The sequence below is a fragment of the Nannobrachium achirus genome (genome assembly GCF_963921795.1).
Source record: "Nannobrachium achirus genome assembly, chromosome: 20".
NCBI classification, from domain to species: Eukaryota; Metazoa; Chordata; class Actinopteri; order Myctophiformes; family Myctophidae; genus Nannobrachium; species Nannobrachium achirus.
The window spans coordinates 32,324,806-32,351,314 of record NC_137827.1 but is presented as its reverse complement, the minus strand read 5'-3'; the positions used below and the strand labels follow the sequence as shown (position 1 = coordinate 32,351,314).

General features: G+C 43.0%; 2 protein-coding genes across 2 annotated transcripts in view; one reads left to right on the top strand and one right to left on the bottom strand.

Moving 5' to 3' along the window:
- The first annotated feature begins 280 nt into the window (after window positions 1–280).
- On the top strand, window positions 281–7,763 carry pccb (propionyl-CoA carboxylase subunit beta). The gene is made up of 15 exons (XM_080750518.1): window positions 281–543; window positions 1,671–1,790; window positions 2,118–2,186; window positions 2,303–2,359; window positions 2,499–2,612; window positions 3,172–3,282; window positions 3,651–3,759; window positions 3,867–3,987; window positions 4,108–4,189; window positions 4,634–4,757; window positions 4,901–5,008; window positions 5,245–5,345; window positions 6,119–6,217; window positions 6,321–6,420; window positions 6,871–7,763. Exons 1-15 carry the CDS (start codon window positions 298–300, stop codon window positions 6,990–6,992), a joined length of 1,683 nt encoding a protein of 560 aa, XP_080606644.1. The 5' UTR covers window positions 281–297; the 3' UTR covers window positions 6,993–7,763.
- A 507-nt stretch (window positions 7,764–8,270) lies between these two features.
- Window positions 8,271–26,509, bottom strand: part of stag1a (STAG1 cohesin complex component a) — a 62,140-nt gene continuing 43,901 nt past the window's right edge. The window contains exons 12-32 of the mRNA XM_080751238.1: window positions 26,091–26,170; window positions 25,073–25,180; window positions 24,739–24,853; window positions 24,198–24,315; window positions 23,804–23,907; window positions 23,371–23,463; window positions 22,077–22,370; window positions 21,247–21,317; window positions 19,891–20,059; window positions 18,014–18,106; window positions 16,776–16,950; window positions 16,276–16,415; window positions 15,340–15,441; window positions 14,863–15,011; window positions 14,502–14,630; window positions 13,850–14,061; window positions 12,992–13,160; window positions 12,083–12,199; window positions 11,574–11,688; window positions 10,966–11,046; window positions 8,271–10,025 (exon numbers count right to left, since the gene is read on the bottom strand). Of these exons, the coding sequence (XP_080607364.1) occupies window positions 10,002–10,025; window positions 10,966–11,046; window positions 11,574–11,688; window positions 12,083–12,199; window positions 12,992–13,160; window positions 13,850–14,061; window positions 14,502–14,630; window positions 14,863–15,011; window positions 15,340–15,441; window positions 16,276–16,415; window positions 16,776–16,950; window positions 18,014–18,106; window positions 19,891–20,059; window positions 21,247–21,317; window positions 22,077–22,370; window positions 23,371–23,463; window positions 23,804–23,907; window positions 24,198–24,315; window positions 24,739–24,853; window positions 25,073–25,180; window positions 26,091–26,170 (2,658 nt within the window). The 3' untranslated portion in view covers window positions 8,271–10,001. The remainder of the gene's footprint in view (window positions 10,026–10,965; window positions 11,047–11,573; window positions 11,689–12,082; window positions 12,200–12,991; window positions 13,161–13,849; window positions 14,062–14,501; window positions 14,631–14,862; window positions 15,012–15,339; window positions 15,442–16,275; window positions 16,416–16,775; window positions 16,951–18,013; window positions 18,107–19,890; window positions 20,060–21,246; window positions 21,318–22,076; window positions 22,371–23,370; window positions 23,464–23,803; window positions 23,908–24,197; window positions 24,316–24,738; window positions 24,854–25,072; window positions 25,181–26,090; window positions 26,171–26,509) is intronic.

Sequence of the window (26,509 nt, the reverse complement as noted above, 5' to 3'; positions counted from 1 at the left end):
ATTTGTACTTTACTGGAGTAAGAGTATTTATATATTGCAGTATTGATACTTTTACTTTAAAGTAAAATAGGTGAGTACGTTTTGCCACCACTGTAGTTCACTCGGGTGACATTCAGATTACAAACAATAAACTACAAGAAAACCTATTATTCGCCGTCACGTCCGGCCCACTCCACAAATCTCCTCGTTTATGATTGGTTGCAAGGAGCCGTTTGCGTGTGCGATTGGCCAAAACCCTCTGTCTTTCGGACACCTCCCACTGCTCAGTGCTCATGGGAAACTCACGCACACACAGCAATGGCGGCGTTCACGGTGGCACGAAGCAGCTGTGGGCTGATCGGTGGGCTGAGGGCATCTTTCAGGGGTCTGGCACAGGTCAGACACCATGGTGCAGTGGCGTCGGTGCTGCGGCCGCCGCAGACGAGCTGCCGCCGGTGGTACGCTGCCCCCAGCCCGCTCACCGTGCAGGAGAGGATCGACAAGAAACGGAAGGCGGCGCTGGTCGGGGGAGGTCAGAAGAGGATTGATGCACAGCACAAGAGGGTAAACAAACACACATGAAGCCCCTGTACATACACACACCTGACCTGACCTGACATACCACCCAGCACTCAAATGACAGTAGGAGCAGGCAGGCTGGCCGCTTTTGCATGAGCAGGGATGTGTTTGTATCAGTTACCATGGCTGAGTGATGGGCACACACTGCCACACAGAGGTGGGCAACCATCTTTTAAACTTCAGCTGTATTGTCACATCACAGGTCTACCATTATGTATGTAAGGTCGAAATGTCAAATATTTACTTTTACTATAAGTAGAGTAAATACTGTTTATACACAACACATACATAAGGTGCATCATGGTTGAAAGAAGAAATGGCATTGGAATGAGGCAGTTAAAATATCAGCAGATATATTGACTCATATCATAATGTAGGCCTACACACACAGGATGATGATGTTACAGTAAGATCTCCCCATCCTCGGAAAGGTAGATCACATTCCCGAAAAGGTCACCCACAGTCTCTCTGCTGAGCCTGACACTCGGCCTGAATTTCAATTACAAACATATTTTTGGCTTGTATCTGTATATATTAGTGTCCGTGCGAGTGTCCGTATGCGAAGTGAGCACTGACTTCACAAGGCTTGCAGGCTAGTATGCTATAAGTCCCATGTGCTTGGAGTTGATAACTTGACATACTCCATCCATATCTACTGTTACCTCTTCCATATTTGCCATTGTATACACAATGAACAAGGGCTGGACAATATGAATATATTATATCGATATTGTGATATGAGACTACTTGATAGATTTTGGATATTGTGATATGACGGATGTGCACTAGTCTTGTTTAAGTGTTGTCCTTTATAGGCTGCATTACAGTAGTGATGTAATTCTCTGGACTTACCGGACTGTTCTTCTATTATTCGCCTTTACCCACTTTATATAGACATTACTGATGATTATTTATGAAAAATCTCATTGAGTAAATATCTTCTGAAAGCACCAGTAATCTTCCCAACATCGATACAGGTGTTTGCTCAAAAATATAATATTACATTTTGACCATATCGCCCAGCCCCATTTCATAATTCATCCAACTGACTATGCTCATTATGTAAGAATAATGGTTATGGTTATGTAAGAGTTTTCTGTTTCAACTTGCAGGGTAAGCTGACAGCCAGGGAGCGAGTGGAGCTACTGCTGGATCCAGACTCCTTTGTAGAGTATGACATGTTCGTAGAGCATCGCTGCTCAGACTTTGGAATGGAGCAGGACAGAAACAAGGTACACACAAAGCAGAAAGTTTGATCTCTCATCTAACCTGGGGACCTGATACTATCTGACGTATCTGTTGCTTGAAGGACCACTGTGAATGCATTTTTTTTTGTTCACTAATTTGGCAATAAATCATACATTAAGATATACCATTTGCCTGTTAATCATTGGCTTTATTTTCAGTTTTTGAATCTGTTCACATTCAATCCATAGTCAGTTTTGAATTTTGGATTTTTTTCCCCACAGTCTTATCGCTTTTTAAATCAATCCGACCTTTCAAATGCATTAAAAAGGAGCAATGTAAGCCATGTAACTATATGTGCTCCTCATTTCTAGTTCCCAGGTGACAGCGTTGTGACAGGACAGGGAAGGATCAACGGCAGGCTGGTCTATGTCTTCAGTCAGGTGCAGCACAAAATTAAATATTGGATGATCCCACATTATTGCAAAACATGAAATAAAAAAAGAAATCAATATTCCATATCAACATTTCCTCCATCCCTACCTTTTATTTCTTTCAGGACTTCACAGTATTTGGAGGCAGTCTTTCTGGAGCTCATGCACAGAAGGTCTGTAAGGTAAGGCTGTGGGGGTGTGGGGACAATACAGTAATGGAAATGGTAATTTTGTATGCTTGTCGTTTCTGTTGTACCTATCTCACGGTCAATGACGTTTTGGATTTGCATGTAGTAGTATAACCTCATCTGTCTTGGGTAGATCATGGACCAGGCCATGATGGTGGGAGCTCCAGTCATTGGACTGAATGACTCTGGAGGAGCCAGGATACAGGAAGGTGTGGAGTCTCTGGCTGGATATGCAGATATATTTCTGGTGGGTCCATCAAACAAAGAGGAGGTTGTTCACTTTGCAAAGAGCACTGACTTGTTTATGAATCATGCCCTATCTGTATGATCTGCCTCAATCAGAATCTGTGTGGCTTGAAGCATTGCCGCTCCCACACAATTAGATCAACGTAGAAACTGTGTTGCATCTACACACTAAAATAATAAAACTATACTTCTAACACAAACAACTAAATCATCTTTCACTGGATGACATCAGTAACAAACTGTTCAGGATTCGAACCCGCAACGCGCTGCATTAGAGCCTATATGTGGTCTTTGTCTGGACCAGAGGTCCTCAACCCAATAATTTGGCGACCCCCTTGGGGGTCCCAGTCCACATGTTGAGAACCACTGGTCTGGACGACTACAACACAGCGACCACTTTAATTCAACAACAGTCAGCTGTCCGTGCTGACGTGCATCAAGCACTTGTGTCTTGGACATTGGCACTGCTCTGAGGGAATGGCAGGTTCTGGAGAATTTGGAGAAAACAAGTTGGGGGAGAAAAAATGTCTTGAATGGCAGCCGTTCTCTTGTGTCTCCAGAGGAATGTGATGGCTTCAGGTGTGGTCCCTCAGATCTCCCTCATCATGGGTCCCTGTGCTGGTGGGGCCGTCTACTCCCCTGCCCTGACAGACTTCACCTTCATGGTCAAGGTAGCATGACTGCATGCATTGTAGACTTCTACAGCCTTGAGGTCTAGCATAAATGCTAGTAAATTTAATTGAATTACAGTAAAATCCTCAGTGTTCATTTATCCATTTGTAACTCCATGAGAGAGTCAAATAACCCTGAGGAGATTTACTGTGTATGCTTCTTTAAAAAAAAAAAAAAAAATCATAAAAAATATATTTTGTCACATATGCACATATTTACAGGGTCAACATTTTACATAATTTTCATAATCATATTACAGTCCATTTCAATCCTCTGTGGTGTCATTCTTCCGGGTCGGCTGTTTATGCTTCTTAAACTTGCATTTTTTCTTACTACAAGAGTATAAATTTGGTGTGTGTGCGTGCAGGACACATCATACCTGTTCATCACAGGGCCTGACGTTGTAAAGTCTGTCACCAATGAGGATGTAACCCAGGAGGAGCTGGGAGGAGCTAAAACACACACTGCCGTGTCTGGTCAGTCCCTCCATTTTGAAGCTTTGTTTTCTTCTTCTCTAGATATCTAGAAGTTGTGCTGAGTGAGAATTAGTTAATAGTCTTTTAAAATGTAATGCTGTTGTCAGGTGTGGCCCACCGTGCATTTGAGAATGACATCGACGCTCTGCTCAACCTAAGAGATTTCTTCAACTTCCTGCCTCTTAGCAACAAGGACCCGTCCCCCGTCATCGAGTGCCACGACCCCAGGTGTCCAATCACACGGCTTGTTCTCTACAGATAAACCAATTCCCTGTTTGCCTGGATGTCGACTTATAACCAATCCTTTGACCTAATTGTATCTCTTACCTGTTCACTTCCTGTTTCTAGTGAACGTCTGGTACCTGGCCTGGACCACATTGTCCCTTCAGAGTCAACTAAAGCCTATGACATGCTGGACATCGTCCAGGGGGTATGACGCACACACACACACACACACTCTTAAACTTCTAAAACTTCAAAACACCCGCAAACACAGATATCTTCATTATCACGCCTATCAACCAATCAGATTGCACAATTGGAGTGACCTATTTTAACAGGATTTTTAAATTGTGTTCATAATCAATATTTTCTGCAGTCATTTAAAAATGACCAACATATGGTAGCATAACTGGCAAAAAAGTTGTAAGACTCAAGCAAGTTGAGTGGAATAGTGTTTTCCTCAGAAGTCTAGCAAATCACAGTAAGCTTTCGAAAATCGTTAGCAGTTGTATGTCTTAGACAGTGGGCTAATGATTTATTTATACTCTGTTGTGCGATGGGGTCAGGTGCAAAAAAATGCAGATTTTACAAGTTCATAATGCTATGCGCTACGAGTTTGTACAAGTTTTCTTCCTTCTCGACACCTCTTTAGATCGTGGATGAAAGGAACTTCTTTGAGATCATGCCCAATTATGCCAAGAACATTGTGGTGGGATTCGCTCGCATGAATGGACGCACCGTGGGCATTGTGGGTAACCAGCCCAAGGTGGCATCTGGTGAGTAGAGGGTGGAGAAGAGAAAGGTGGTTGGTGAGAATGAGAGGGGAGAAACAGCATCACTGGCTGTATTTTCTATCAGGTTTTCCATTATGTCACAAATAGAAGTCTAGACTGTCTCATCTCTGTGCTCTGATCTCCAGGCTGTTTGGACATCAACTCCTCAGTGAAAGGAGCCCGTTTTGTGCGCTTCTGTGATGCTTTTAACATCCCCATTATCACCTTTGTGGATGTGCCTGGGTTCCTGCCAGGTAAACACTCACTTCCACATATAGTGTCTCTATCACTTGTGTGGGTATGTGTGTACACACACACACACACACACACACACACACACACACACACACACACACACACACACACACACACACACACACACACACACACACACACACACACACACACACACACACACACACACACACACACACACACACACACACACACACACACACTCACTCTTAAACTTTACCTGTTTCATTCTCAGGTACTTCACAGGAGTATGGAGGCATCATCAGACATGGGGCCAAGCTCCTATTTGCTTTTGCAGAGGCCACCGTCCCTAAAATCACCATCATCACCAGGAAGGTACGTGTGTTTTTATTAAGTGGCAACAGGACATATGTATTACTGTATGCAGATACTGTTTGTCAACTCGGATTTCATGTGGCAAACCCCTATTGTGTCCACCGGCTCAAGTGGGATCATATGACACCATTGCCTTGTTCCTGTTCCTCACTTAAGCTAGGTCTCTCTCTCAGCTTTCAGACCTGCAAACTTATTGCCTTTTATGTGAAATTTACCCATCTGAATAACAATATGCCATCCATGTGAATGTGTATATCCAAAGAGAGTTTAACTCTGGAAAGGTGGGAAGGCAGGATTGCTGCCTTCCCTATCATTTCTATTTGAGTGATAGTTTTCGGAGAGACGCAGCGAGGCTTGCGATAAGTGGCCTTCTCTATCAAAACACAATCCACGTGACAATGAAATGGGCAAACTCAAACAATCCCATCAGGAGGTATTGGGGTCCTTAAACGACAGACAACAATGTTTCAGAGGGTCTGCAGGTTTGATACACAAGCACACTGTGTGAATTAAATAGGTTAAATTGCAGTTTGCTGATGTCACTGAATGATGACTGATTGGCTGCAAGCCATGCCCCGGTCCCCTCATCAGGGGTTTGATTTAATGACTCTTCACCTTTTTCGGCCCTCATAAATTTGCAGGTCTGAGCTTTTGCTCGCTAAGGATAAACTGATCTTCTTGAAAGAGTGTGCTCATACATACACCATATACTGTATGTTTTTGTACGCATGGTTTTATGCATGTGTATTTGATCACATGCACATGTTTTCCAGGCATACGGAGGAGCTTACGACGTCATGAGCTCTAAGCACTTGAGAGGAGATGTAAACTATGCCTGGCCCAGTGCTGAGGTTGCCGTCATGGGCGCCAAGGTACGCACACGCGCACACACTGTCTCCCCCCCAGCTCTTTCGGATTAGATTAGTCTTGTTTGTTTTGATAAATGTGCATGACATGAATGTGTTTCTCTCTCAGGGTGCTGTTCAGATCATCTTCAGAGGGAAAGAGAACCAGGCGGAGGCGGAAGCTGAATACGTAGAGAAGTTTGCAAACCCTTTCCCTGCTGCTGTCAGAGGTCCGCTATCCTCCCTCTTAATGTCTTGTTTGTGCTCTACTCAACTGTCTAGTGAAGTTTCATTTGAAGATTACATTAGAGAAAAGCTGCGACCTTAAACTTCGTCAGTATTTCTGAATACAGAATAGTATGACCTTAACCATTTTTGTAGGTGTAGCTAGTGATCATTTGATAAAGTTGTAAATTCAAATGGATCGTTCATTTTAAACTCCTTGTATATTCAGAAATGTCTCACTACAAGGTAAAATCTGTTAATTTACCCATTTGTAAGTCGCCTGAGTGTGTACAAATGTAACTTGGTTACATTTTGTACACTCCCAGAGTTAAATGACTAGGAGGGGAGCATCTCTCTTTATTCCCTTTGAAAATCACCCATAAAGATTCTTCGTAAACATTGCGCGGCGCATCTCACACACCCTCTGAGTCATGGTGTTTTTGTCCATGTTTCAGGCTTCGTGGATGACATCATTGAGCCCTCGACCACTCGTAAGAGGATCTGTAGAGATCTGGCAGTACTGGCCAGCAAGAAACAGGTCAACCCCTGGAAGAAGCACGCCAACATTCCTCTCTAAAATACACCCATGTCCAGTCACCGAACACGCTCAATAAAAGGACCACTGGGTAGGATTTTCACTGAATAAATTGGATAACAATGAGTGCATTTCTGTGCCCTTTTCTGCTGGCATATTTATTTCCGCTCTGCTGCCATGGAAGTGACACTCATTATCTCAAATCAATTAGCATTAGAATGTTCCCACTGAGATGACAGCAATAAAGTAATTAGAAAATGCTATGCACAGTGCCCTGGAACTCTCCTTGACTTGTATACTTGTATACCTACCTTCACTATGACTGAGGACAGGAGGGAAAAAAACATCCCATAGTGGCCACATTGGTCATAATATTGGTAAGCTAAATCATCATAGTGAAATACATTGTGTGAAAGCTCATACCGCCCATTAAACACAGTTAAAATACACCAGTCGATTAAATGTGTTTTCAACCCAATATACAGTTAAAATACACAAGTCTATTAAACGTGTTTTCAACCCTATTTTTTTCCTTATGTGTTCAGAACTACAGTACTGTATAAAGTATCAGTCAAATAGTGTGGGCTAATGGATGTTTCCCTTAACAGGGAGTTACATTTAATCTGTATAGGTCATTGAAATGTCATTCTCACTCATTTAAACTGTGCCTTTTCTCAGTGGCAGTCCGCTGCCATTTGTAAAATAAATCTTGTGGTCCCTTTACTGTTACCCCCTTTCTTTACCTCTATGAATGCAGTAGCCCCGTTTCTAAAAAGTTCTAAAAAGATTTATGAATAAAATGTTTTCCAGTGACCAGTTGTCGTTTTTTGTCATTGATCCGGATTAACCATTTTTATGTGTGCAAAGCATGCATGCCACATCTTGCACGATTTTGTCTTTTTGTTGTTGACATATTTTGTGGGAGAGTACAGAAAGGCTTTTGATTTTACAACTTCCATTCAAACATGACATGTAAACCGCTCCATCAAACTCCATTGTACTTAATCTTTTATGATGCAGATCTTTTTAGACACATTAAGCCCATTCCCAAGATGCATCGCACATTTCATATTTGGGGAACAAATATTGGTGGATAATGGAACCTTACCTGAAAGCTGTCAAAGGATGGACCAGGCATCGCTGCACACCAAGCTGCCAATTCAATTGTGATGTTTGGTGTCCCTTTAAGATAATTAAGGTGAAGCTATGATAGTGAAAAAGTGAATGTTATAAAACATGTAAAATATGCCCAATACACTCTGGTCCACAACTCGATTACAGAATTAATTTTATTAAAAAGAATTTAAGTTCACAGAAAAAACAAAAACAAAAAAAACAGGCTTTTAGAGCATTTAAGGGCAGGTTATGTCAATTGCGCCGCGTAAAGACAAGAGCCAATTGCCTCTCGTATTTACAGAAGGACTGCCAAACCAGCCAATGGGAAAACTTGTGCATGATTGATTTGACCGACCAACCAGCCTACAGTTGTGACTTAAATGACCTGACGCATAGAAACCCTGAACCATGAACCTTGAATGTTGGAACGCATACAAACCTACTGACCATTCAGACAACATAGCCATACAGATCCACTGCTCTACTGGATATTAACAGATCTGAAGTCGGCAAAGAATCTGCAGCTGCGTTGTTTGATGGTGTAACCATGTTTGTAGGTTTGCGATTTACACAACATCGATTTGACCAGACCTGGAACATCGGCGGTCTTGTTATTGAACGAGCCTAGTTGGCTGCAACAAACTGTCAAACAATAACAATCATCAAACCATACAGCGCTTTAGCTGGTATCCCATAGCAACAGTCTAGGCTTTTCTAACCTTTAGATATGAGTTACAGAGGGAGGGAGGGTACCGTTATATACTGTATTTAGGCCACAATTTGGCAACGAGATACATATTCAAGAAAGAGCTGTACAAACATCAGACAAAAACAAACAAAAAACACACTTGGATTTAAAACTTTTGTACTAAAGCTACAGAATTCAAAATATGTTTATTATCTTTTTGTCGTCAACCCCCAACCTTTTACGTTAAAAAGCTGCGGTTCGGTGGTGTGTGTACAGTATATATTTCTGAGTGGGGGGCGGGGCTAAAGGTCTGAAGTTTGGGCTCACTCCCTCCGTGTCACACAACTGTCCAATGGCAAGGCTTGCCTATCTTTGACGTCACGCACGACATAATTACATCACTTCCTCCACAGCAGTGTAAAACCAATTACTTTTGAGGGTGTGTGTGTGTGTACACAGCTATCCAACTGTCATAACCAACACAGTATACACATCACACACCACCACCATCACCACCACAGACAGGGAATCAGATACAAAACCAACAGAGGGGGGTTTAAGAGCAAAGATTTAAAACATTTAATATTGAAATCCTGTCTGGGCTTAAAGAAACCCGACGGATGTGAGTGGGACACCAAACAAGGGGTAGTTGGGACGGAGGGGGGGACTGTACAGTGCGTTGCGCTGCTCTGTGCTGTGTAAAGGGGGGGGGGGGGGGGGGGAGCGGAACTAACAACTGTACATCTGTGGAACAGGGGACTGTAAAACAGGACGCAAGTGCCCTTTGGACAACGGCGGTATTAGCCTGAGTGCTAATCAGAACTATCGCTAGCAGAGCTAAACCGATGGGATGGGCTGAGGACGAAGAGAAGGTCTGGAGGAAGGCGTACAAGGAAGCGGCCCTCGCTCAGTTTCTGATAGTCATGGTTTAGAATCGGCAGGGTCTTCCGAGGACTGGACTGGATCTTCTGGCTGGCCTGTGGTTGAGACCATCCTCGCCGACAGCTCGAGGGGGGAAATTCTGACTTGATCCCATTTATCCTGTTGCTGACACTGCTCCGCGATCGTCCTCCCCCTCAGGTGTTAAATAAAGATATTCTTCATTGATGTTTTTGGGGGGTTCTTTGTCTTAAAAGTTTGATTGGCAGGTGGTTCAGAGTAGACAATCCAATACCCCCCTCCCCCCTCCCATCTCTCCTGATTCAGGTCCTGGCGTCAGGAATGCTGCCTTTTCCACCCACCTCCGATCAGAACATGGGCATGGTGAATCCCTGGAATAACAAAGGAAAGGGGATGTCATATACCTTACATGTCCAAAGATTGAATCCCACAATTTGTTGTAGCTGATGGAAAATAAAATGGATAAAGATGTACACTAAATGGAAACAACATTTCCCCCTACGTTTGATGCGGCGACATTACAATTGACTTCAGTTACTAACTACAAACAGCATTGTGCTACAACTGACATATTGCAAACGCTAACCATTACATCGTTAAACATTACATAAATGGAGCTCCAATTTTTCCCTCCTTTTTTGTAACAATACATTCTGTACTTTGAAATTGTTCCGAAGGTTCATTGTTCCGAAGGTTCATTAGTCCGAATTTGTTAAGAATACTATGCCTAACTCTAACCCTAACCTTAACCTCAGTAACCCTAACTAAATTCGGACTAATGAACCTTCGGAACAATGAACCTTCGGAATTATGGGTAGTCCCCCTTTGAAGTTCTGTTTCTTCTAGTAGTCTTATGTATTATGAGTCTTACAATTTGGAATGATATGCAATGCTATAACTGCATCAGGACAGTATTGTCAGCCTCTATGAGTACTGTCTTGTTCGTCAATGCTCTCAGACATTTGGAATACATTCCAAAAAAGAAGAAAAACAACAACCAATACATCAAAGTAGGAAGCAGTGCCCAAAGACTGGTTGGCTGTGGTTCTCACAGAGGTTCCCTGCCATCAGTGGTGTAAAGTAACTAATTACATGTACAAAAGTACAGTACTTAAGTACAATTTTGAACAAGCAGGTCAATCTTGGGCATTACAGTAAAATTGCTACATTTTGTACTTTAACTCAAGTAGATTTTGAATTCCGGACTCTTACTTAACAGAGTATTTTTATATTGCTGTATTGATACGTTTACTTAGGTAAATCATTTGAGTACTTTTCCCACCACTGCCTGCCAGATCTGCTTTCACTCACCGACTCGTCCTCGATCATCGCCGCAGAGTCGAAGAAGTCCGGTCTCAGCTCCGCCCTCTCACGTCTGTTCCTGGACGGTGGCTGGGAAGGACAAGTCAAAAAGAGTGAGCATCGCAAACGAGTGAGCCAGTGTTGATTTTTACAGTAAATTAGGTTTTAGTTTCAGTCTTTTGAATACATTTTAGTTTTAGTCATATTTTAGCTGTCAGAAATGTTTTCGTTTTAGTCGACTAAATATAAGATTTTAGTCGACTAAATCTACAGTTGATTTTGTTGACAAACAAACGTTTATTGTGGCGGTCTTGATGATGATTTTACACTTGGTTGCATGCTGAAATTGCATGCAGTGTGCCACACCCAAGCGCAACCAAACATAAAATAACTTGTCTTTTAGTTCTACTGGATCTCTTCTCCACTAGTCCTTCCTTAACATTTTAGTCAAATTTTCATTTGTGACATCATAGCTTAGTTTCTTTTTAGTTTTTATTTCGTTTTCGTCAGTGAAAAAAGGTCGTAGAGGAACCATCTTTGGACGAAATCAACACTAGAGTGAGCATGGATTATGATTATTAGTTGAGTTGCGAGATGAAGAAAGTGATGTCTCTGACCAGGTCAATGACCATGGTGTCCTCAAACTCCTCGTTCATGTCCTCCAGCTGTCCTCGCGATGACATCATCACATCTTCAAAGATGGGCTCTGCGTCATCCTCCATGAGCCCTCGTCTGGAGAACAAACACATGTGAATGTTACACACTCATTTATTGCACACCTGTCCGCCCTGCAAGCGGGGGTCCCCTCGTTTGTGATCCTTCCCCAGGTTTCTCCCTTTCTTTTTTCCACTTTTTTGGGGGGGAAGAGGTTTCTTTGTCCAATTGAGGGTCTAAGGGAAGGGGGAGTTTGTTCGTTTTGCCTGTGCCATTTGAGACAGTAACAGTGATTGAGGCCTATAGAAATCAAGTTGAGTTCATTACTCCCAGGTGCTGTGTTAATTCCATGAAAGTACAGCATATTATTTATCATAATTACATTCTTTTTAAAGACTTCAGTTTTGTCAGGGTCATGAAGCAGACATATGGCAGTTTACTGAGCCATGTAAACATAAACACAGACACTTACACAGTCTGTCTGACCCCCTGGTTGCTTCGTGATTTGATGTAGTTCATCCCTGACCGGTCCTTCCGGTTCACCTCCTCCATCTTCTGCTGGCCCAGCCATGACATCTGCATCTGTGGACTGCACAGCACAGCACAACCAGCATGACACACCTTCTTATTCTGGTCTGAATTCACACCGTTCCAGATGATAGTAATCAAATTGCAGCTGATCATTAAATGACATAATCACAACAGGAACATCCGCACCCATTAAATTACATTCAAAGCATTCGAATAAAACGCTGACGAAGGCCAGAAGGGCCGAAATGTGTTGGTTTGTGACGGCAATGTATTTACAGCTTTGACACTTATTTTGAGAGTGCGGATGTTCGTTTTGTGATAAAGTAGGTTTAGGACTCTGCACCCGGCATTAATCTAAGTCCTGTGAGTTGAGCGTGCAAATCCTTTGGACTATATCATTAAACGACAACCATGACCAATGAGCTGTGGCATTATGCCAAAAATTTGGCACTGGGCAAAAAACATCATGAGAACGCTATGAATATTGAAATTGTTACTGTAGCAGTAGTGTACAGATGCAAGGTATGTTCATGTGTAGGCCTATGTATATGATTACAGTATTTTCTGGACTATAAGGCGCACCTGACTATAAGGCGCACTGTAAATGAATGGTCTATTTTCAAACTGTTTTCATATATAAGGCGCACCTGACTATAAGGCGCACATAATAGACGCTTATGCTTCCAACAGATGGAGCTGTGCTAAAGGGAATGTCAATGTCAATGAATGATCCATATATAAGGCGCACTGGACTATAAGGCGCACTGTAGTTTTTTGAGAAAATTAAAGGCTTTTAAGTGCGCCTTATAGTCCGGAAAATACGGTATGTGTATATGTACACTATACTGACTTGTGTACAAAGTCGTTTTCCGATCCGGGCTCTGAGTCAGGGTCTGGCATGTGTTCTGCCGGTCTGTTCTCTCGGAGCACGGTGGAGGTGAGCTGAGGAGTCTGCAGCGCCCCTGGTGTCTGTAGCGTGTCATTACGCATCAGCCATGAGCCCTCCACGCTACTCTCCTCTGGAAAACACAAAAGAAATGTCACATTAGCAACAATGCGATGAGTGGGAAATCAATCTCTCTACATGCCAGAACAGCAGCTCCTTTCATCTGATACCCTTTAATGCAGGGGGTCAGCGAAATTGTTTCTTGATTAAACAATAGAAAATATATATTCTTATTTTTCAAAAAATGCAATTCTTTCCCATTTTCCACATTTATGTTAAAAAATAAATCATGTTTCTATCCATTTTGAATAGCTTCAATACATGATTAGTATGCAATTGACAGATTGTTGATATTATTGACATTGGGTGAGGTAATAAGTAGTATGTTTAGAAATTAGCCAGTAGCTATGCCCCTCCCAAAAAGCTTTTGTCCAATGCTAGCTTAGAATAACTTCCTGCTTGCCAAGGTTTGCCTTGGCAACAGCCTTTGCAAGCTGCCCGTTGCTAAGCTAGCATTGGACAAAAGCTTTTAGGGGAGGGGCATAGCTACTGGCTAATTGTAGTGGTATGGCCACCCTGCTCGCTATAACTTGTACATGTTTAAAATAAAAAATATGTTGTAGCCCCGACCCCCCCAACCTACGAGGTGGTAGGGGGTCCCTGCTCCATCTCCCCATCAGTTTGGGGGTCCCTGGCCTGAAAACGTTGAAGACCCCTGCTTTAGTGGTCATTTTAAAAATGTCCTAATCGTGACAGGCCTACCCTCTATGCGTTTCTTGTGTAGTGTAGCCGGCGTTCGTCCCTTCTTGCTGCGGACCGAGCCGGTCTTGCTGCTGGAGCCGGAGGTGACGGACATGCGGTCCTCGTTTTCCCCTCCCGTCAGCAGACTGTTCCTGTAGGAGATGAGCGGCAGCCACACGTCCTCCCTCCGCTCCGACATGGACTCCGACATGAATTTCTCCAGGTACGAATGGCTGAGGAGGAGACCAATGGATTAAACATTTATTTTGGTTTAGATTTTTTTCCTTTTCTTTTGGGGGGGGACCACTTTTGCTTCTTTTAAACAGGACAGTGTAGAAAGAAGCCAAGGTCATGGACATGAAACCACTGTGAACATATCGATGATGAACATTGTGAGGAATTACAAAATCGAGGACAAAAACAAAGAATCTTTTCCATTTAGTCTAAAAGATACAAAGCATAAAATATACATAAACATGCATGTATGTTAACGGTTCTTTGTTAAAATAAGTGTTAGGGTCTCTATATTCTCATAGTAATCATTACCATATGATTGCTATTGGAATATAGGGCTTTAACTTTCTAACAATAAACCAAAAAACATAGCACTTACAGCACCTTTAACACACACAGGCTGATATACAGAGAGTATACAGAGTGCTGTAGTACTTACACTGTCTTTTTGTCCTGGCGCAGTAGCTTGGAGGAGAATTCACTGAGAACCTCCAGGAAGGCCAGGTTGAGGGGAGGATACTCTCCTCCGCGTGGATTCACGTACTTAAAAGCAAACTCTATTCCATCCCTGGAAGAGACCACATCAGGAAGAGTCAGAAAAAAACCCCACAATGCTTGGACACTTGTAATAAGAACTGAAATTATATTTACATTTGTAAATCATGTGTTGTGCATTTCCGATCTATTTGTGAGTTTTCTGGGTTTTCTGTATATGTGGTGCGCTGATTCCATATCAGCGCACCCCAAAAAACGAAATCTTGAGTCGGTGGGGGTTTAGAGATGGAACACGAAGGTCTTACTTGTGCAGCGTTGCCACGGCCTCTCTGGTTTTGATCTGGTCCAGGCCGAACGTGAGGGCGAAGCGTCGGGCCAGCTCCTTGATGCCGCTCACATGAGACGACGTGCGGTCCAGGTTGGGACCCTGGTCCTGGAGCAGCTCATTAAACAGCTGCAACACACAAGTATTCAAGAGTAAATCGTTGTTGTCGGGTGGAAACCGTGTATGTCCAAAACCGTGGAGTGATTTAAACTAGTGAAAATAGCTGATCTACAAGCACACAACGCCTCGCGCTGCGTGTCATGTGCGACAGTCTTGTATGAAGCAGGGCTTTAAGAAAGAAAAAAACATAACACAACTTTGAAACTCGGATACGAGGTTTCTGCCCGACAGTGACGAAATACACTCAATGACATACCAACTGCAAAGCGAGTGGTAAGAGATATTTTGTGTGTGTGTGTGTGTGTGTGTGTTTACACAAGTACAGTCCACTCCTTACCTGCTGCAGACTGAGGATGAGTGTCTTGGCACACAGGATCTTGTCTGTCTGTCTGGTCTTGCTGAGGGTCTCCTTGATGATGTCTCCATAGTCGTTATAATACTGAAGGAAGGTAAAGAAGAGACTTGTCATTTCATCTGATGGCTAACTCTTTCAAGGTTCATTTAAAACACTTTAGGAGCCACACGATGGTGCCAGAGCCAGCAGTAAGATGCCAGTGATTTCTTCCATATGCCGCTGCCTTTATTTTGAAGGGCCAGAATCAAAGTGTGCACGCTTGGTGTCACGTCACACACTTCGACGATAACCCGGATGTTGTTATGTAACACACAGTAGAAGCCATTGCCAGCGATAATCTATCATTGTTGTGCTATATTGCCATGAAACAATGCGGTTAAGGGTGATCAGAACGTTATTTGGAGATAAAGGGACTTTTTGGAGCACAATGAATGAGACCCTATGGAGGCATGCGTGAGTCGAGGGTCACCTACGGACTCCGCCCACCGTACAGTAAGGATTAATAACATAACATGTTATACTGTATATATCCCGAACTACTTCGGGATTGGCACACCACCGCATGGTTTTGAAATCCTGAATTAGTTCGGGATTGGCATAAAAATTAATTATACTGCCTACTAGGGAAATGTGCAATCATTAGCAATAAATTAGAGACAAGATAAATCAGACCTGTAAGAGTCACTGTAAGACCCACCCAAATAGAAGAAAGTCCTTTAACCCATTTTATATTTCGATCCGCTATTATTGCTACTTTTGGAATTTTCCCAATTATCTTTCCAAAACTGTCTCCTATAATGACATATATTATTCTCCTATAATGGCCAGGTTTAAACTGATTAACAGCAGAAGTTCTCAGTGGTGCAGGTAATAAATGTTTAAACAAAGATGTGGTGAATAGATGAATAGAACAGCTACCTTCATGTAGTGTTTGAAGATGTCTGCTGCAGCGGGCATGTCCACGATATCGTAGATGATGAGTTTACTGAAGGCCGCCAGTAAGTTCCTCCTCTTGTGGAGAGCCTCGATCTTATTGGCCTCATCCTCCTCGTCTCCCTCTGTAGACGGAAGGATGGAGGGGAAAGGACATTGTCAAAGGAGGGGAGTGAGAATAAACTTAATATATCTGAACTTTCTTTCAGGTGTTTCTTTATCTCTCTCCCTCAGACCTCTTAAACTGTAAGCTGAGTCCCAAACAATCTAGGCTGGCAATATCCTGGCGATGAGCCTGGTCCCAAAGGCAACAAACTACATACTTTATCTGGGTTGTGAAAAGCTCATGCTCTGGCCTAAGCTTTGCTCCCTGAGTAGAAAAACAACATATTACATAAATCTGTGCACCAAGCTGACATAATCTGCCATTTTCTACAAACAAACCACAAGTCTAGTTCCGACCCCCATTCGATTTATTCTCTCACCCATGCTCTGATTCTCGTCATCCTGGTCGATGAAGACGTGGTCCAGGACAAAGGTGAGGAGTTCGTTCTGCAGGTTGCTGTCCGGGTTGAACACCAACGGCTGGAGGCCCTCTCGGCCCCCAGACACCAGCTGGTGACTGAAGATCATCAGCAGGTCACACAACAACATGAACGCCTAGAGAGCGGGTCAAAGGAAAACAAAGATTACAGAGTGTGTGTGTGAGTGCGTGGGAAAGCGAACACAATACATTCACGTATCTGTATGCACAGCTCCAGTGCCTAGAGATAGGAAAAACAAGGATCATCACCGTCATTCTAAAAGAAAACGACGCCATTTGTTGTAGGACATTCTTTCTAAAAGGTTATTTTCCCACACATTTATGCTTTATTGGGACAGGAGAGAGAAGAGATAAAAGAACATACAGCTTCTACAATTGAGAACAGCTGTCAGAATCACCTACATCACTTAATTGGCCAAAGGAAGTTCACGCTAATCAATAGGCCATAGTAGCATTAAATGATAGGGTAAACATTGGTTTCCAAAGACACTCATTAAGGTTCTGTTCCAGGTTATGTAGCAGAGCCTTTCCAGTGAGCCAACATACACAATAGCAGTTCCCTGACTGCCTGGCCTGAAGGGAACGGAACCTACTATCATTAACACCATTAACATTGCTCAGAAAAGAAAAGAAACTAGAAGCAGTGCTCTTCCGAGTACAGGTCTCCGCCAGGTCAGGTATGTTATTTTATTATTTCAATTATCATTTAAAAAGATTAAAAAAGAAAGAAAAGAAAAAATCTAAGAAATTCTACAGATACATTAAAAGAATAATCTTTTTAACAAGCAGTGAAAATTGCAGGTCTACAAACTCACAACGTGTCCCAATGCGAAGCCTGTTGTGAGCTTGTAGATTGGCTAAGTTGGTCCGGGGGGTCCCCATCAAATGTCCTTTTTTTGTTTTGTTTTTGGGCTTTTATGCCTTTATTGATAGGACAGTAGACTGACAGGAAATGGAGGGAGAGATGGGGAGTGACACGCGGCAAAGGTCGTCCGGATCGGGAATCGAACCGGTGATGCCTAAGTGATAGGTGCCTGGAGCAGTAGGCCCCATCACATTTCCCTTTTAGGTCTCCAGCTAAAACGTTTGGGAATCACTGATCTACGGTGAGATCACAGACCTTAAACATGACAGACCTTAAACATGACAGCAGTTGAGAGATGAGGTGTGATCTGTTACCTGTTCTTTAACCGGTGTGTTGACGTTGGACAGACACTGTTGGCACACAGCCAGGAATGACTTCACCACTCTTCTAAGAGCAATCAGGTCATCCTACACACACACACACACACACACACACACACACACACACACACACACACACACACACACACACACACACACACACACACACACACACACACACACACACACACACACACACACACACACACACTGAGCAAATGTCAAATTAGCAGATTGATTGTAAACACTTTCACTTATGCCTCTAAATGTTTTAGTCTGGATCATTAAAAATTACACAACCACAATGTTAATGATTGTAATTATAAAGCGCTTGCCCTAACTTAATGGGGGAATCAATAACGTCGCTGCTGTTGCCAGTTGGCTCCGTCAGATGACTCAGAGAGCCTCTGGTACGTTGACTAATGACGGTCCAACTTTACTTGGGGGAATTTGAAAACAGATGTGTGGTCGCCCCAGAGAACAGCCCATAAAAACAGTATACAACGTTTAAGTTGATGGTATCTTAACTTAGTATTACAGAATATGTGGGTCTTCCACACTCTTGACACACATTTTTTTAACGACATGTTTCAATTGGAAAATCATGGGCTACAAATGCCAATGTGGACGGCACCTGACTTGAGCCCATAACTCCCTGAACCAGCACAGGAGCAGCATAAACACTGGTCATGATGCAGGAAGGAATATCAATATATGTTTTAAAGATTTTTTTTTTTTTTACTTTTGCCTTTATTGATAGGACAGTAGACTGACAGGAAATGGGGGGAGAGATGGGGAGTGACACGCGGCAAAGGTCATCCGGATCGGGAATCGAACCGGCGACGCCGACAGGCATCCATGCATATGTGGCAACGCCGAAGTGGTATGCGCCTCGACCAGTAGGCCAGCGGGCGCCCCTCAATATATGTTTTAGAACAGTACATTTTATGAATGAGTCTAAGTGCCACCCTTCTTGTAATAGTAGATAAACTATGCATTAAAAAAGCTTGTTACTCCAACATTGTGATGGTGGAGCAGTTTTGTACTTACAGGAGAAATACTATATTTCCATCAGGCCAAAGGAAACATAGGCCGCCACCACACTGTTCGACATGGCCACAAGTGGCTAGTTAATCAATGTTGTATAGTGGGGCACCACAATGTGCACCACAATGTGCACTGCACACCTAATAATGTACTATCATTAGGTAATGATTGGACAAGGAGGTCATGGCATTATTAGACTCTTGGTCTTGTTTTAAATCTTTATCTTGGTTAAAATATATTATATTACTACTTGCTGCCCTCTAGCGGTCAAAGACGGCTTATTGCAGCTTTAACTGATGGTACAGAGGTAATATTATCACGGACTGGATGTTACGTTATCAGCATGTCCTAATATTTTGAATTCAATCTCCGACTTCAGTCTTTGAGTTCAGTACCAAAGAAAAAAGACACATGTCTTGTTTCACAGCTGAAAAGAGATTTATCAAGCGGTAAGCTTTCTGTACATCAATTATATCACTGCCGTGGCCGCTTCGTACCACAGAAATGTCAAATGGGTTTTCAAGAGACTCCTGGCACCAAGACTCACAACAGACCACAGACCTAGGCTTTCCCCAAGCATCTGTTCAGCAGCACTAGATTACAAAAAGAGGTCACAGGAGAACATCGTTCTACACAGTAAAACCTCCTCCCCGAATGGTTTCATTTGTACACTCTTCGGAGTTCAATTAATTAATTAAGATTTGACTGTGTACATAGTGCTTAGACACTAATTACACAGTGAGTTTGTGTGTGTGTGTGTGTGTGTGTGTGTGTGTGTGTGTGTGTGTGTGTGTGTGTGTGTGTGTGTGTGTCAGATCCTGCACCTTGCTGGGGGCTCCTTCAGTGATCTTGACCAGCTGCCAGAGGATGGAGTAATGGGAACACTGAAGGGCTTGGACGGCTATCTGCTCTGGCATGGAGCCCTGCTCGATGCCCGCCTTCAGTAGCCGGTAGCAGTTTCCAAACAGGTCCCACCGCGTCAGGTCATGGGCACTGAGACAACGGGAGGACAACAACGTATTTCACTTAGAGTGGGCACTTTTTAAAACATTAGTTTGACTTCATGAATGGATGGACAAATGGAGATGTACAATTCAGTTATAGATGATTGAACCACTATATATAAGTTACAGGAAAATGTAGTAGCTGAATGTCAACGCAAAACTGTTTTCATGTGACGATATCAATAATATAGTGACGTTTCACATATATGGAAGAGAGAACTAATGTGTGGAGTAATTGTACTGTATCTCGATGACACTGCAAATGAGGGCCACATCAATGTCCCTTTGAGAATAAATAAGGGTTTGAATTGAATGAATGAACATAATTACTTCAAACAACTTAAATGTAATAAAGATGTAAGATTTAGTTTTACTTTATTATTTCTATAGGTAGACACTTTTTTGCAATATCTGCAAACTTCAATTATCGCAAAAGACTTTACAATTTCACATTCATGCATAAAATACTGTCTTAAAATACTGGCATAATTTTGCCGATATCGGTTTTATTGCTATTGCATTTCAATTCAATATCAGCCAATAAGGATATCGGCCTTAATTGTGCATCCTTCATTTTAACCATAACTAACTTTCCCTGCTATATAAGAAAAAGAAGATGCGCATCAGCAATGGTTTTCTCAGTGGAGTGCTAGACCTAAAGTAAAAATCTACATAAAAAGTAGGAATTGAATTCCTTCATCAGAGCAAGGCATTTAGCCAAAACGTGTAAGTGTTCTTTTTGGTGTGTGCCAACTGCCAATAAATAAGTGGAAATGTGAGTACTTGGTCCTCCTGATTAAAATGTTTGGATGTGCTACCTTTTTGGAATTCAATTCCTACTTTTTATACTTTCCCTGCTCTTTCATTGAGACCATTGTGTTTGGGTAAGACAACTACTTGACAAGAGGTAGAGCCTGAAACTCAAAGTACAATATCTCCCCAGTCCAAGTGGGCATTCTGTCCAAGCTGAGCAGTAGAAATACCGTCCCTCATGCGGGAGACTGGGTTCTAATACCGGTTAGGGCATAAATCATGGATTGCAGCTTTAAACCATTTCCAGATCAAGATCTGAGATGGGTGGATGTGAGGACGTGTGGGCAGATCAGAGGGTGGATGGATGAATAAGAGGGTTAAATGATGGATGGAGGAAAAATAAAGAGGCAATGAGAGACTGACTTGTGGAAGGCCGTAAGTCTCTTGAGTGTAGACAGAACATTGTAGATGTCATCATCATCCGCCTCCTCAGCCTGATGCAAGACACAGAAACACCAGTTACACATATACGCACATAGACACCCATGTTAGAAAGATAAAATACATCAACTGACTTGAATCCTGTTCCAACCGGTTCATTCCAAACCACTTTGGGGCATGCCACTAGCTGACTGGATAATGTGTCAAAACCTCCATTGCAATGCCCAAGTTGCACGTCATTTCAAAAAGGGTGACAGTGGCTCATGAGGTAGAACGGCCGTGTTATTGAGCAAGGAACTGAAGGTTGGAGCCTTTCAGTGTGGATTGACGAAAAATGTTTGTCGAACTAGGGATGCCAGAAATTGACCATGATCAAAATCGATTAATCTACAGCACTAATCGATTAGTACATTTTTACTCAAGTAAAAATGTTGAATTCCGGACTGGTTACTTGTAACAGAGTAGTTTACACAGCAGTATCAATACTTAGTTCACCCCCCAAAATGTTCACCCCCAAAATGACGTTTTTTCTATCGATTACTCATCCCATGGAGAAATATGTTTTTGTTTTTGTTGCATTCCTTAGCCAATACTTTGAGGAGACTCTTTGTAGGCCCACTGATTCCGAGACCCGTCCGTAATCAATGGGGGTACATTTATTATAATCAAATTATTGTCTTAGGAATGCGACAAAAACTAAAAAATATCATTGAACTCTAGTCACCATAGGAAAAAAAGTCATTTTGGGGGTGAAATTGGGAGTACTTTTTCCTCCACTGCCCCCCCTCTACCTCTCCCCCCCACCACGGTACCTCCTGCAGCAGCTCCTCCACCGAGTGGGTGAAGCGGTCGGTCATCTCGTCGATGAGCTGCGAGCGGGCGATGTCCACGCGGTTCATGATGGTGTACTCCTCGGAGCAGAGGATGCTGTAGGTCTTGCTGCAGGCCTCCAGCACGTCCGCCTCGATGTGCTTCTCCACCACCAGGCGGATCTGCTTCAGCAGCGCGTCCAGGTGCTTCTCCATGCGCCCGGCGCTGTACACGTCCAGGTCGAAGAAGGTGGGGATCTGCAGCAGGTTGGCCACCTTCTCCGAGTCCGCCTGGTACTGCACAGGGGGTATGGGACGATAATCGTTATTATCGTTTATCGTGATAATAAAAAAACACTCACAATGATCGTTATCGTGGAGATTTTGATTATCCTCTGTCATGCACTGGGATCAATTGACCTTTCATTTGCCAAGCTGAATATCCGGTACCATTTAAACCCTATAACAGACCTGGAAATAACGTACTTGATCCAGTCTTTTTTCTTCACTATCTACCAAATCTCTACAAGATCTTGTAGAGTTTATTGAGTTGAGTTTATTATCTTTATACAATGTTCTACTAGTAGTGTAGAATTAGCCTGATTTCAGACTCTGACATTGAGTCTGAGTCTGACATTGTGCCCTGTCTGAATGATTTACGGGGGAGGGACTTTGACTTCCCCTAAACCAATCACTAGAGATCAACGGATCCGCCTACTTGTGGCTTCATCCGTGCACATAACATTGCTAGCCAAGCCATTAGCAAACACAATGGGAACAAACATCGTGTGTGTGTGTGTGTGTGTCTGTGTGCAAGCGTGCACGTGCGCACACAGACACTCAGCGGGCCAATTGATCAGATACACTAGACGCCACAACAAGCTCACTAGAGGCCCTGTGGCTAGCTCTGTGACTGGCCCTGTGGCTACTAATTGTGATACTCTTATAGGTGTTCCACTTAACCGTATGTTTGTTCAGTCAATCAAAAAGCCAATTACAATTAAGCTGGCTTTTAGCTAGCAGGCTCATTTGACAGCAACACGCCAACCAGTCCGTCAATACAACCAGTCCGTCAATATGCCACACATAATAGTTCATCCAAAAGTACCGTTGTAAAACATCAAATCAATCAACCAATTTTGATTTGAATGCTTCAATGGAAAATCCAATAAACAAAGCTTAAAATTAGACCACCAATCCATCAACCAGCCAGCTAATTCATCAGAGCCACTAGCCATAGCTTGCTTTCTAGAGAGAGGCCCTGTGGCCTAGCTCTGTGTTGGTCCAAGGGTCTCACCTTGGACAGCAGCATGGGCAGAGCCATGATGAAGTGTTCCGTTAGCTTGTTCTTATCATCTATCTGGGTCTTCCTCTCCTTCGCTGTCAGGACCTGAGGGGCAAAAGGCACACAGGTTAATGTTGACTGAAGCATCCAGAACACAGGAATCTCCTAAGAAATGTGACAATATGGGGCGCCCGCTGGCCTAATGGTCCAAGCGCATAACACATAGGCATCGCCAGATAGGCATTGATGCCTGACGGTTCGATTCCTGATCTGGACGACCTTTGCCGCATGTCACTCCCGATCTCTCCCCCCATTTCCTGTCAGTCTACTGTCCTAGTTGGTCACAAATACGCTTCATCCAGCTTGTGTGTGTGTGTGTGTGTGTGTGTGTGTGTGTGTGTGTGTGTGTGTGTGTGTGTGTGTGTGTGTGTATCGTGCAACCTACTCTTTTGCCGGTGCCCCTGCCCACAGGGGGATGTGCCTCAGCTGCCTGTCGTATGGTGCACACTGTCAGCTCTATCAGAGCACTCTCCTGTCTGTCTGACAACACTGGAGAGATCACAAGGAGAAAGAGAGAGAGAGAAGTGAAAAAGACACGTAGAGGCAGCGGGTGAGGAAACATTTGAATAGAAAGAGTACAAGGCAAGGTTTCAAGGATTAAGAATTCATTGCATCATCTCTGGATTTCAAACAAGATGTTAAGTTTTACATATAGTTGCATAAGAATGTTGATGAACTGAATGCATATGGGTGTGTGTGTGTGTGTGTGTGTGTGTGTGTGTGTGTGTGTGTGTGTGTGTGTGTGTGTGTGTGTGTGTACACACACGTGCACATCTTACCCTCCTCTCCCTGTACAGCCTCCTCTAGCAGGAGTTCAGTCATACACTCCCAGTCTTTCAGGAGTTCCTGTGAACTTTCCCACAATGAGTCCACCAGGTAGGCTGCATGTTCATGGAGCTACACGCGCACACACACGCACGCACAGAGTACACACACACACACACACACACACACACACACACACACACACACACACACACACACACACACACACACACACACACACACACACACACACACACACACACACACACACACACACACACACACACACACACACACACACACACACAGAGAGAACAAATATAAATAAAGAAGTAATTGAGTACATGCGTGTGCTGGTTTGGAGGTGTAATTATTAGAAGTACAACTTCATATGACTAAGTGGAGTACCCAGCACTTGTTCAAGTTCAAAGCTCAAGTTAGTTTAATATAAGATACTGACAATATATATAGTAGATATGTAATCAATCAGTCATGAGGTTGTGCATGTGAGGCATATGTAATGAGGGGTGCATGCATGCGTGTGTGTTCGTTTACCTCACTCTCTAGAAAAAAGAGCACCAGCATGCGGATGAGGTTTCCATTGGGACTGCTCCTCCCTCTGCGCTTAGCCAGAGCTTCCTCTGCCTGGGGGTCATGTCGACTGAACAGCCTGATCACAGGGAATGAGGGAGAGAGGAGGAGGAGGAGGACAGAAATTGAGAGAAGGTAGAGAAGAAATGGGGAGGGAGAGAGGGATAGAGATAATTAGGAGGGAAGCAAGAGAGAATGCAGAAATAGACAAAAAGACATAAGAGACATGGTAAATTAGATTGAAACACATGATTTAGACATGATTTGGACAATGTCTTTTTTTCCAGGATGGACTCACTTCCTGTGCAGGAACTCCCCAGCAGCGACGGCCACTGGTCTGTGGGCGGAGTAAACCAAATGGTACACATTCTCACAGTCTTCATTGGACAAGGCATCTTCGCTGCCCCTGGAACAGCCAATCGGAAATCGTTTTGTTAAATATCATGATACATGACCAAAAGAAAAGAAAGACTATCTGGTGCAATGTCAAAAATAAATGTGAAATACTGAAGGTAAGTAATAGTATATCAGAGTCAAACTGGCACGTCCAGCTTTATCGGCTGGGTCTTAACAAGACAACAGCAGTACTATATTAATTACTTATTTTGGCCGGATATCCATGACATTTTTTCTGCCAATTGATTTTTTATCACCCCATATCCTTTCCTTTAGTCTAGTGCCAACATCAGTCCAAACTTTAAAACGTCAAATTATAGCATCTCTTACTGTGCACAATTCAATTATTCAGCTCACACAGCCTTTGCTGCCATCAGGAAAATTAGGCCTTGGTGGAAGTGAGTAAATATCTTGCATATCATCACAGTCAGGTGGAAACCTGTCCAAAACTGTTTCTTTTCAGGCGTTTCGAGTTTGTATATTTGCTACTTTTGTGAGATAAATGGTAAATGGTGCATTTATATAGCGCTTTTATCCAAAGCGCTTTACAGAGATTGTGCATTACATTCACCCATTCACGCACACATTCATACACCGGTGGCGGAGGAAACCATGCAAGGCACCAACCTACTCACCGGGAGCAATGTGGGGTTCAGAGTCTTGCTCAAGGACCCTTCGACATTAACTCAGGGGGAGCCCGGATTCGAACTGGAAACCCTTCGTGCTCTAATAACGGTTTCTCTACCCCTGAGCTATGCCGCCCCATAGTGGCGATGCCCCCACCAGATGCTCTAGTATGGTAACGTAGGAGCATTAACTTACCAAAATAAAATAAAAAACACAAAAAATGAAAATATGGAGATAAACAGCAAGGATTCAAACAGTTCCCAACAGAGTTCAGAGTAAAGGATTCAACTCACTGGAGGATAAGTGTGACCAGTCTGATGGCCTCCACGGCGACATCGTACTCCTTATCCAGGGTCATGGACACTATTCGGTCCTGTCCCACAAAACACAGGTACATATGTTCTTATTAGATCATTTAAACACAGGTACATATGTTCTTATTAGATCATTTAGCAATCATTAAATTAAGGGTGCAAGCCCAAAGACCTGCAGATTATGGAATAATATTAAGCATTAAAACCATGGGAAGTCACACAATCCATTTTCTTAAATTTATTGTATTCTTAATTTCTTCTCAAATGTGTTATTATAACTATAATAACGCCTCAGTGTGAAATGTGCATGAACCTTTTTAACTAGCCTTGCCTTTGACATTAAACGAAGGAGTGTGTGAATGTTGCGCTGTTTTAATGCTTCAATAAGACACTTTTTG